The 12,497-nt window shown below is 51.3% G+C and overlaps 1 protein-coding gene across 2 annotated transcripts in view; it reads right to left on the bottom strand.

Moving 5' to 3' along the window:
- Positions 1 to 6,705, bottom strand: part of PAX7 (paired box 7) — a 93,109-nt gene extending 86,404 nt beyond the window's left edge. For both annotated transcript variants that reach the window (XM_086860578.1, XM_086860577.1), the window contains exons 1-4: positions 6,621 to 6,705; positions 3,492 to 3,727; positions 2,735 to 2,864; positions 1,298 to 1,426 (exon numbers count right to left, since the gene is read on the bottom strand). In XM_086860578.1, coding sequence (XP_086716704.1) covers positions 1,298 to 1,426; positions 2,735 to 2,864; positions 3,492 to 3,727; positions 6,621 to 6,705 — 580 coding nt within the window. The remainder of the gene's footprint in view (positions 1 to 1,297; positions 1,427 to 2,734; positions 2,865 to 3,491; positions 3,728 to 6,620) is intronic.
- Between the last annotated feature and the right edge of the window lie 5,792 nt (positions 6,706 to 12,497).

The raw sequence follows: 12,497 nt of genomic DNA, 5'->3' as shown, positions 1-12,497 counted from the left end.
CCCACCCCCAAACCCCTCATTCCCAGCTGGAAAATCTTGGAAAAAATCCTTTTCCATCCTCCGCTTTGACCAGGCGATAACAAAACCTCCCCGGGCCTGGCTGGGATCCTTTCCCCCTCCAGGAATTTCCCCTGGATCTCTCCTCCAGCATCATTTCTCCCGGAGATATTTTAATTTTTGGTCGTGATTTTCTTTTTCAGTTGTGATTTTTTTTTTTTTTAATTGCGATTTTTTTTGGTGATTTTTTTTTTTGTGATATTTTTTTTTTCTGTGATTTTTTTTTTTTGGTTGTGGATTTTTTTTTTCCCCTGGAGAATTTTTCCCGGGATAATTCAGGGGGTTCTCCGGAGGCTCCCCCCGGTGCCTGGCGGCGCTCCCGTCCCTAATTGATATTGACCGCTTCCATCGGTCACCTGTCAGCGCCGCTTCCAGGGGACCACTTAGGCGGCGGCAGCGAAATCTGCTTAACAAATTCATTTACGGCCTCCGAGGTTCCTCTTCCCCTCCCCTCCGGCCATTCCCGGATTTTTTTTTATGGATAATTGATCCCGAGCAAAAAGCACCGACAGCTCTTCCTCCTCCTCCTCCTCCTCCTCCTCCTCCTCCTCCTCCTCCTCCTCCTCCTCCCTCCAGCGCCGCTGGCAGCGCAGGGGTTAATTTTAATTTTTTTAGGGGGGGAATGCAAAGAGGGCGGTTCTGGAATTGAGTCGGCCATGTCCCAGAGGTGTCACCTGGGTGTCACCTCCGTGTCCCCCCCGATGCCACCACGATGTCCCCGAGATGTCACCTGGGTGTCACTTCGGGGTCACTTCCGTGTCCCCCCGCGATGTCACCACGATGTCCCTGAGATATCCCCGAGATGTCCCCGAGATGTCCCCCGCGATGTCACTGCGATGTCCCTGAGATATCCCTGAGATATCCCCGAGATGTCCCCGAGATGTCCCCCGCGATGTCACCGCAATGTCCCTGAGATATCCCTGAGATATCCCCGAGATGTCCCCTGTGATGTCACCACGATGTCCCTGAGATATCCCCGAGATATCCCCGAGATGTCCCCTGTGATGTCACTGCGATGTCCCCGAGATATCCCTGAGATATCCCCGAGATGTCCCTGAGATATCCCTGAGATATCCCCAAGATGTCCCCGAGATGTCACCTCGGTGTCACCTCCGCATCCCGGCGATGTCCCCGCGATGTCCCCGAGATATCACCTCGGTGTCCCCCCCGATGTCCCCGCGGTGTCACCTCGGTGTCACCTCCGCGTCCCCCCCGATGTCCCCCCGGGGACGCGCGCTACCTTTGTCGCCCAGGATGCCGTCGATGCTGTGCTTGGCTTTCTTGTCGCCGTCCTCCTCCTTCTTGTCGCAGTCCTCGTCCTCCTCCTTCTTGCCGAATTTGATGCGGAGCACGCGGCTAATCGAACTCACTAAACCTCGGACAGTCAAAGGCAGAAAGGCGAGTATAAGCTGCCTGCGGAAAAGTGGGAGCGCCCGGGAATTCCGCTCTTCTCCCCCTGGGAATGCACCTGCTCCGCGCTGCCCGAACCCCCCAGAGCGGGATCCGCTGCTCGGAGAGGCTGGAATCTCCCGAAATCCCAGGGTTGGCGCATCCCCAGGGGCAGCAGTTCTCTGTCACCCCCAAAATTCCCAGATTTCCCCCAGCTGGGATGGAGCTCCGGGCTCCAAAACTCACGGGGAGCCCTGAGGAGCCCCCCAAACCCCACCCTGGGATCCAGCCTCGCTCCCTATGGATCCCCGCACCTCTGGATCCCGGGATCCCCTGGATCTTATTGATCTCTCGGCCTTTATCGGGATCTCTGGATCTCCCAGGATCCCGTGGATCTCATTGACCTCTCAGCCTTTATTGGGACCTCTGGATCTCCCGGGATCCCAGGATCCCATGGATCTCTCAGCTTTTATCAGGATCTCTGGATCTCCTGGGATCCTGTGGATCTCATGGATCTCTCTGACTTTATTGGGATTTCTGGATCTCCCAGGATCCCTGGATCTCCTGGATGTCTTGTCTTTTATCGGCATCTCTGGATCTCCCTGGATCCTGTGGATCTCATGGATCTCTCTGCCTTTATCGGGATTTCTGGATCTCCCAGGATCCCATGGATCTCTCGGCCTTTATCGGCATCTCTGGATCTCCCGGGATCTCATGGATCTCTCTGCCTTTATCAGGATTTCTGGATCTCCCAGGATCCCGTGGATCCCTGGATCTCTCTGCCTTTATCGGGATCTCTGGATCTCCCGGGATCCCTGGATCTCTCTGCCTTTATCGGGATCTCTGGATCTCCCGGGATCTCCTGGATCTCTCTGCCTTTATCGGGATCCCTGGATCTCCCGGGATCCCTGGATCTCTCTGCCTTTATCGGGATCTCTGGATCTCCCGGGATCCCCGGATCTCCCGGTGCTGCACAAATCCCAGCGGGACAATCCAGGCTCCCCTTTCCCCCTGAGGGTCTCCCCCTGCCCCAGCACCCCCCCGGCATTCCAGGGAGCCGGAAAAACTTGGGAAAAGGGATTTGTTCTCGTCCTTTTTTGCAGCAAGCGGGGCACAAATCCCTCCCCAAATCCCAGGGGTTCGCTTGGGGCGATTCTCCCCCTTCATCCCATCAAAGCCAGGAGGGTTTTCGAACCCTCTGGAAAACTTTTCCCTCGGGATAACTTTTCCCTCGGGATAACCATTCCCGTCCAGCATCCCAGGGGTTGCGGCCAAGCTGCCTTCTCACCTGAGGGCACCGTGCTGCGGTCGCAGTGCCCGTCCTTGAGCAGCCGGTCCCGGATTTCCCAGCTGAACATCCCGGGATTCTCCCGCTTGTATTCCTCGATTTTCTTCTCCACGTCGGGAGTCGCGACCTGCTTTTGTGAGCAAGGAGCGCCGGGGTGTCCCCGCGGGGACGGAGAGACGGGGAGGGGAGGGAGAGGAAAGGGGAGAGGGGGGGAAAAAAATTCAAATTTTAATTCCAAAGAAGCGCGGAGCAGCTCAGCCCTGCCCGGCCCGGGGTGGGAAATTGGGATTTGGAAATAAAGCTGGGAAAGGCCCCAAATCCTAAAAGCGGGGTGTTTGGGGCAGGGTGGGAGCTCCGGGGACACTTTTTGGGGTGTTTATGGACACTCAGGGATCTCCTATTCCCAAACAAATCCCAATTTATTATTATTATTATTATTATTATTATTAGTATTAGTATTAGTATTAGTATTAGTATTAGTATTAGTATTAGTATTAGTATTAGTATTAGTATTAGTATTAGTATTAGTATTAGTATTTATCCCCACACCCCGCTCCATCCCGCGCCACTTGTTGCACATGGAAACGACAAAAAAACCCCACTTTAATCCATTCCTCACCTCCAACTCTCCCAATCGGAACCTCAAAAAACACCACCTCAGCTTTAACAAAACCCTTTTTTTCCAGTTTAAAAACCACTCGGAAAACTCTTCCCGGTTGAAAAAAAAAAAGCGGAATTTTGGGGTGAGCTCACTCACCCTGGGTTTGCTGCCTCCGATGGCGCCGGGCCGGATGGATCCCGTCTCTTGGTAGCGGCAGAGGATTTTGGAAACGCAGCCGTGGGAGACCCGGAGCTGCCGGGAGATCACGCAGGGCCGGATCCCATGGTGAGCCATCTCCACGATTTTGTGACGGATGTGGTTGGGAAGAGGACGCCCGTTGATAAAAACCCCTCCGAGCTGGTTCACCCTGCCCTGGCCCAGCGGGGTGGACACTGCGAGGAAAAAGGGGGAAAATCCAGAGAAAAAGAAGAAATTAATTTTAAAAAAAAATCCTGGGGAAAGTTAAATATTGGGGGAGAATGGCGGGGTGTGTTTTCCCCGCGCCTCCCGCTTCTCTCCAGGGGTTTGGAGGTTGGAAAAAAGGGGGAAAGTCTTCGGCTGTGCCCTGAGGTTCGTGTTTATCCCGGTGTGTATTCCGAGTTTATCCCGAGTTTATCCCGGTGTTTACCCGGAGTTCATCCCGGTGTTTATCCCGGTGTGTATTCCTGGTTTATCCCGGTGTTTATCCCGGTGTGTATTCCGAGTTTATCCCGAGTTTATCCCGGTGTTTATCCCGGTGTTTATCCCGGTGTGTATTCCTGGTTTATCCCGGTGTTTATCCCGAGTTTATTCCGAGTTTATCTCGAGTTTATCCCGGTGTTTACCCGGAGTTCATCCCGGTGTTTATTCCGAGTTTATCCCGGTGTTTACTCCGAGTTTATCCCGTGTTTATCCCAGAGTTTACCCCGAGTTTATCCCGAGTTTACCCCAAGTTTATCCCGTATTTAGCCCGGTGTTTACTCCGAGTTTACCCCGAGTTTATCCCGGTGTTTATCCCGAGTTTATCCCGGTGTCCATCCCGACATCTCTCGGGAGATCCTCCCACGAAAACCGGGATAATAAAATCCCCCCGGGGCCGTGCGCCCATCCCCGGGAATTCCTCCGCGATTTGGGAATCTCACACCTCGGCTTCCGAATCACTCCCGGCCTTTTAAAGATCCAAACAAAACCCTCCCAAAAAACCCCAAAAACTTCCCTTTTCTCCCCAAAAAAACCTCCCTGCGCTTCCCGATTAACCGCGCTGCGCTTCCCAACAAAGTTTTGGGATTCACCTCTGAAACACCCTCGGGGCGCTTTTTTTTGGGGTGGTTTTAGGGATTTTTAGGGGTGGTTTTAGGGTTTTTTGGGTGGGTTTTGAGGTTTTTTTGAGGGGTGGTTTTAGGATTTTTTTGGGGATGGTTTTAGGGTTTTTTTTGGGGATGGTTTTAGGGTTTTTGGGTAGGTTTTGAGGGGGTTTTTTTTGCCTCTCCGGGCGCGGTGGGGCAGCGGCGCCTCCTTCTCCCCCCTCCCCAATTTATCGAACACCTCGCTCCGCCGATCCGACAGATTAATACGATTTCACAGGCTGGAAATTAAAGCGAGAAGGAGAGGTGGGGGCCAGAACTCAGCTGGGTAATTTACGCGGAGGGCCCATTTTTTAATATATATATATATATTTATTTATTTGAATTATTATTTTTTCCCCCACACATATAATTTTTTTTTTTTTCCCCCCCTTAGAAAGAAAAAAAAAATCGATTCCAAAATCCGCCTGGCGATTTATCCAGAATCATGCACCGCTAATTCCGAGTCACTTTTCCCCGGCGCTCCCTGGATGTATCATTATCGCCAGATAACACTCGAGTGGCCAATTTTACATTCAAGAGCCGCTAAAAGCGCCGGCCGCTCTCTCCTTTCATTATTCCCAGTCATGTTGTGCAAATATTGTTGTAATCCTTTGATCCTTTCCCTTGCCGTCTGTTTTACTTCATTTGCTACAGAAAAGCACTTCAGCAAATCCCCGCGCCCTGTGTGTTTTGCAGCCTGCGTGGTTTTCCTCGCCTTTGCCGTTTTCCACTTGAGCACGGCCGGGATGAAATTTTCCCCGCTTTTAATAAACGCAGCCAGAGGGGTCCCGCTTAGAAATTTAATTTTTTTTCGCTTTTTTTCGCTTTTTTTCGCTTTTTTTTTTTTTTTTTTGGGGGGAATGTGCCTGGAAATAATCGCCCCCCGCTCGACAAAGGCACGGAGGAGGGAGGATGGGTGACAGCTCCTCCGGCCAAGGACATCCCGGCTTCCCGCTGCTCCAGGAGCCCCTCAGGATAAAGGTTTTTATTCCCGTTTTCCCCCTTTCCCAAAAGTTCCATCCCAGCACTTCGGGTGTTTCCCCCTCCCCGCCCCGCTGGAATTGTCGGGATGTTAAAAAAAAAAACAAACAAACCCTAAAGGGGGAGAAAACGCCCCAAAAAAATCCTGCGGGATGCCCGGGAAGACTGGAAACACGGGAAAACAGCAAAGCGAATCCCGGGAATTCGGCGGGGAGCGCGGAGGGAAGGGGCTGGGGAAGGGCTGAGGAGTTGGGAGAATTTCGGGAAGCCCCCCAGGAGCGGAGCTCAGCCGCACCCCCCGGCCCGAGAGCCCCCCGGGGGTGATTCCAGAGGGTTGGAGAGGCGCTTTCCCAAAACTGGTAATTCCAGAGGGTTGGAGCAGAGCTTTCCCAAACCTAAGGACACCCCCCGATAATTCCAGAGGGTTGGGAGCAGCGCCTTCCCAAACCTTGGGACCCCCTCCCTGATAATTCCAGAGGGTTGGGAGCTGCACTTTCCCAAACCTTGGGACCCCCTCCCGGATAATTCCAAAGGCTTGGAGCGACACTTTCCCAAATCTAAGGACTCCCCTTAATTCCAAAGGGATGAAGCTGCACTTTCCCAAATCTGAGGACACCCCTGAATTCCAGAGGGATGGAGCGGCTCTTTCCCAAACCTTGGGACCCCCCCCGATAATTCCAGAGGGATGGAGCTGCACTTTCCCAAACCTTAGGACCCCCACCCTGATAATTCCAAAGGGATGAAGCGGCTCTTTCCCAAATCTAAGGACTCCTCTTAATTCCAGAGGGATGAAGCTGCACTTTCCCAAACCTTAGGACACCCCCCCGATAATTCCAGAGGGATGGAGCTGCACTTTCCCAAACCTTAGGACCCCCACCCTGATAATTCCAAAGGGATGAAGCGGCTCTTTCCCAAATCTAAGGACTCCCCTTAATTCCAGAGGGTTGGAGCTGCGCTTTTCCAGCTTTTCCAGACCTACCTTCCAGCGGGAAGCCGGTGCGGGGGTAGTTCTGCCCCGGCGCCGGGCGCATCATCCGCGGCACCGTCCCGGGCAGCGCTGCCATGGTCGGGGGGCGTCCGAGGGGGCTCCGGTGCCAACCGGGGCTTGTGGGGGGCACAACCGGGGGAGGGGAGGGGGGGGAAGCAGCCTCTTCCCACCTTCCCAGCCCTTTTTCCAGCGGCTGCAAAAAATATATATTAAAAAAAAAAAAAAAATGAAAAAAGAAAAAGGAAAAAAAAATCGAGGGAGAAATCTGAGATCCGAGCGTCAAAAAAAAATGTTAAAAAGAAAAATTCTGGTGGTAAGAGTAAGGGCGAATCAAAAAAAAAAAGCAAAAAAAAATATAAAATTATATTAAAAAAATAAAATAGAAAAAAATCAGAAGGCTGCAAGGCTGGGAATGAAAAGGGTGGGGATAGAGGGAGGGAAAATCACCCACCAGAAATTCCAGGGAAAGTTTTTGGGGGCTGCGTCCCGAGCGGCCGCTCCGCTGGAATGTCACCCGGGAAGAGCGGGCACGAAGTTGCCTGGGAGCTGGGCTGGGCTTAGGGCTGGTTTAGGGCTGGTTTAGGGCTGGTTTAGGGCTGGTTTAGGGCTGGTTTAGGGGGGCAGAGCGGGGGGAGCCGCGGCCCCCCGGGTTCGCTCCGTGCGCTGCGGTTCTTCCTCCTCGCGGCGCGGTTGTGGCAGCGCTGGAGGGATGGAGGAGGAGGAGGAGGAGGAGGAGGAGGAAGGGAAGGGGCTGGAAGTTGCTCCAGCGGGGAACTTGGGGCGGTGGGAAGGACGGGCGGGCTCTGATAGGCTCCGGCTCCTTTCTTTGATGGGAAGGGGATCGGCGGCGGCTCCGGCTCCAATGGGAGCGCAGCGCCGCGCTCCTGCCCGCGGGGATTTTTTTTTGGGATGTTTTCAGTCGTTCTCAGGCTCCTCACGGAATTCTGGGGTGCCCCGGGAGAGGCTGGAAAAGAGAGAGGGGTGAAACAGAGCGGGAATTGCAGGGTTTTGGTTTTTTGGGGGGTTTTTGGGTTTTTTGGGGTTTTTTTTGGGGTTTTTTTTTGCCCCTAAGGGGATTTCAGGAGGGGAAAGGAGGGTGGGGAATGGGCTGAGCGCGGCTCGGGGTGGGGAAATTGTGAAGTGGGTTGAAAAATAAAATAAAATAAAAAATAAAATAATAAAATAATAATAAAAAATTATAAAATAAAAAATAAAATATAAAATATAAAATAAAATACAAAATACAATATAAAATACAATATAAAATACAAAATAAAATACAATATAAAATAAGATATAAAATAAAATATTAAATAAAATATTAAATAAAATATTAAATAAAATATTAAATAAAATTAAATTTACCCTAAAAAAAAATTAATTAAATCCGAGGTAAAATAGGATTGGGGGGGGGAAAAAACTTAATTACAAAAATAAAAAGAAACTCGAATCAAAATGAATCGTGATGTAAAGGAATAAAGAGGAACGCAAAGAACAACTAAAATGAGGTGAAGATTGAAAAACAGAAGTTTCAAAAATTAACGTGAGAAATTAAAAACCCAGACAAATTAATCGAGAAATCAACGGGATAATAATAATAAAAAAATAAGTCAATTAATAGGTGAATTAATTAATTAAACGCTCCCCACGCCTCATCCCGCTCCCTCCGTGGGGTTTGGAGCCGCTTTTCCCAATTTTCCCACCAAGGGGGGCTCGGGGGGCTCATCCCGACCCCCCCGAGTTCTGTGGGGTCGGGATTGGGACCCCCCCAGCCTCCCTCATTAATTAACACCCGCCTTTAATTACCGGGCGGGCTCTGGGCTTTGGGGCTGAGAATTCCTGGTTTTCCCTAAAAAAGCTTCGGGAGCTCAGCGGGACGTGACGCCAGCGCTGCCTTTTGTTGGAGGCTGGAAAAGGCCCCAAAACCCCTCGGGAGGAGAAGCCCTCACCCCAAAACCCCAAAATCCCTCGAGGGGAGAAGCCCCAACCCCAAAAACCCCAAAATCCCCCGGCAGGAGAAGACCCAACCCCAAAAACCCCCGGGAGGAGCCCCCCCACCCCAAAATTCCCGGGAGGAGAAGCCCCCGCCCCAAAAACCCCAAAATCCCTCGGGGAGAGAAGCCCCCACCCCAAAATCCCCCTGAAGGAGAAGCCCCCACCCCAAAACCCCAAAATCCCTCGGGGAGAGAAGCCCCCGCCCCAAAATCCCCCGGGAGGAGAAGCCCCAACCCCAAAAACCCCTCGGGAGAAGCTCCCACCCCAAAACCCCAAAATCCTCCTGAAGGAGCCACCCCAAAATCCCCCGGGAGGAGCCGCCCCCACCCCAAAAACCCCAAAACCCCCCGGGAGGAGAAGCCCCCACCCCAAAAACCCCAAAATCCCTCGGGGGAAGAAGCCCCAACCCCAAAAACCCCCGGGAGGAGAAGCCCCCGCCCCAAAACCCCTCGGGAGGAGCCGCCCCGACCCCAAAACCTCCGGGTGGAGAAGCCTCAACCCCAAAACCCCAAAATCCCCTGGGAGGAGCCGCTCCCACCCCAAAATCCCTCGGGAGGAGCCGCCCCCACCCCAAAAACCCCAAAATCCCCCGGCAGGAGAAGCCCCCACCCCAAAACCCCTCGGGAGGAGCCGCCCCGACCCCAAAACCTCCGGGAGGAGAAGCCCCCACCCCAAAACCCCAAAATCCCTCGGGGGGAGAAGCCCCAACCCCAAAAACCCCAAAATCCCCCGGGAGGAGAAACCCCAACCCCAAAAATCCCCGGGAGGAGCCCCCCCACCCCAAAATTCCCAGGAGGAGAAGCCCCCGCCCCAAAAACCCCAAAATCCCTCGGGGAGAGAAGCCCCCACCCCAAAATCCCCCTGAAGGAGAAGCTCCCACCCCAAAACCCCAAAATCCCCCGGGAGGAGAAGCCCCAACCCCAAAAACCCCTCGGGAGAAGCTCCCACCCCAAAACCCCAAAATCCTCCTGAAGGAGCCACCCCAAAACCCCTCGGGAGGAGCCGTCCCCACCCCAAAATCCCCCGGGAGGAGCCGCCCCCACCCCAAAAACCCCAAAACCCCCCGGGAGGAGAAGCCCCCACCCCAAAAACCCCGAAATCCCTCGGGGGGAGAAGCCCCAACCCCAAAAACCCCCGGGAGGAGAAGCCCCCGCCCCAAAATCCCTCGGGAGGAGCCGCCCCGACCCCAAAACCTCCGGGTGGAGAAGCCTCAACCCCAAAACCCCAAAATCCCCTGGGAGGAGCCGCTCCCACCCCAAAATCCCTCGGGAGGAGCCGCCCCCACCCCAAAAACCCCAAAATCCCCCGGCAGGAGAAGCCCCCACCCCAAAACCCCTCGGGAGGAGCCGCCCCGACCCCAAAACCTCCGGGAGGAAGAAGCCCCCACCCCAAAACCCCCCTGGAGGAGTCGCCCCCACCCCAAAACCCCAAAACCTCCGGGAGGAGAAGCCCCCACCCCAAAAATCCCAAAACCCCCGTGAGGAGAAGCCCCCACCCCAAAACCCGTCCCGTCCCCCCCTCCCCGCTGCTTAAAGCCCGGCCCAATTTCAGGCTCCCCCTGAGCTCGGCCTAAAGCCGCGCCTAAACCCCGCTGGTTTTGGGTTTTTTCTCCTCAAATCCACCCCAAAATCAAAAAGTGAGGAGGGGAAGGGGCGAGTTTAAAATCCGCCCTCAGGTGGGAAGTTGAGCCCGGATTCTGAGCCCGGTTTAAAATTAATCTCGTCCTTTCCCAGAAAATTCCAATTCCCGGAGTTTTTTTTTGGGGGGTTGGAAATCCCGGCAGCGCATTCTTGCCGCTGTAATTTGATTATTCCCCGGGATTTGGGGGGAAGGAGAACGGGAATAAAGTTGGGAATTGAATATTTCTGCTCTGTCGGTGCTGGGGGAAGGGGAAAATCCGGGAGCTGAACCCGCAGGAAAATCCCGCGTTTGATTTCCCTCCTTCCCCTCCGTTCGGATTTCCTAAGATTGGGGGAGATTCGGCACTTTCAGAGCAAAAAATTAAAAAAAAAATAGGAAAAAATTGAGTTTTCCCTGCAGTTCCGGGCGGTGAAACCGCAAAGAGATCCATTCCTATTATTATTATTATTATTATTATTATTATTATTATTATTATTATTATCATCATCATCATCATCATCGTCATCATCATCATCATCATCGTTATCATTATTATTGCCATTAACATTATTATCATTATCATTATAATGTTTATATTTATTATAACATTTATTATAATATTAATATAGTTATTATATTTATTATTATATTAATTATAGTTGTGATGATGACGATTATAATTATCAATAATAAATATTAATATGAATATGAATATAAATATAAATATAAATATAAATATACATATAAATATAATGATAATGATAATAATAGTAATAATAGTAGTAGTAATAATAATAGTAATAATAGTAATAATAGTAATAATAGTAATAAAATTAATAATAATAATAATAATAATAATAAGGGATCAGGGATTGTCCTGGGGGAGGGAACTTCTATATCCCCACCCATCACCCCAAAATTCCCATTCCAGGAGGGATCCAAACCCTTTTTTGGGGTTAAATTGGGAATTTTTCCCATTTTTCCCCCAATTTTCCCATCTTTTCCCGGCTCTGCCTGGCGGACAAAAACCGATCCCGCTTCCCGAAGGTTTCCCGGTGGGAATTCCACTCCTCAATTTCCCGGAGTATTTCCATGGTTTCCTAAGGAATGTTCCCGCTCGATAAATGCCGCGATTTCCCTCGGGAATGAGCGCTGGGATTATTTGGGATTTTTTTTTTTAGGAGCATCCCAAAAAAAAAGAGGATTTTTAGGATAAGAAAAAATCCCATTTTCTCCATGGAAACCCGTCTGGAAAATCGCCGCAATCAGCGATTTTTATTAATTGGGATTCTCCTCAAAAAGTCCTTTTTTTAAAAAAAAAATAAAAATTAATTTATTTGGGATTCTCCTCCAAAAGTCCTTTTTAAATTTTAATTATTTTTTTTTTTAATCTCTTTTTTTTTAGGGATTTCTGGAGCGGGACACATCCAGGAAGGAGAAATTTCCTTGGAAAAATCACTCAGAGGCTGCTCAGGAGGAAAACCTGAAGGATTTAATCCCGATTTTCACCACAAGGATGGGAAAAATAAAAAAAAAACCAAAAAAAACCCAAAAGCGCCTGGGGATGAATTTATTTAATGAAAAATTGGATCCTCCTGCAATTCCAAGAAGATTATGGATGTGGGAAGGTTTTCCATGGGAGATCCCGAGGTAATGAGCGTTATTTTTCCAAGAGATTATCCCAGGAATCTCTCTTTAAAGGGAGAGAAATCCCCCTTGGAAAAGGGGATTTTAAAGGAAAATATTTCTGCGGGGCTCCCGCATTTTTCCAAAGTCTCCATCGGGGGGGAAAACCGGGAAAAACGCGGAGCTGGGAGGCTTCGTTTTCCCTGGAAAGCCAGAAAGGGGGGAAAGGAACCTCGGGAGCGGCGGGAAAATCGGTGAAATGGGAATTAATTAATGAGTTAATTAAATGGATTCTCCTTTGCCAGGATCCGGGAATCCAGGGTGGCACCAGGAGTGTCCCCAGGAGATCCAGGAGATCTCAGGTGTTCCCAGGAGTGTCCCAGGTGTTCCCAAGTGTTCCCAGGAGATCCAGGAGTGTCCCAGAAGATCCAGAAGATCCTGGATGTCCCCAGGAGTGTCCCCTGGAAATCCCGGATGTCCCAGGAGTGTCTCCAGGTGTCCCCAGGAGTGTTCCAGGTGTTCCCAAGTGTTCCCAGAAGATCCAGAAGATCCTGGATGTCCCCAGGAGTGTTCCTGGTGTTCCCAAGTGTCCCCAGGAGATCCAGGAGATCCCGGGTGTCACAGAAG

This window comes from Cyanistes caeruleus, chromosome 22 (assembly GCF_971803275.1).
Source record: "Cyanistes caeruleus chromosome 22, bCyaCae1.hap1.1, whole genome shotgun sequence".
NCBI classification, from domain to species: Eukaryota; Metazoa; Chordata; class Aves; order Passeriformes; family Paridae; genus Cyanistes; species Cyanistes caeruleus.
Note: the sequence above shows the minus strand (reverse complement) of the source record. Positions and strands in the feature narration are given on the sequence as shown.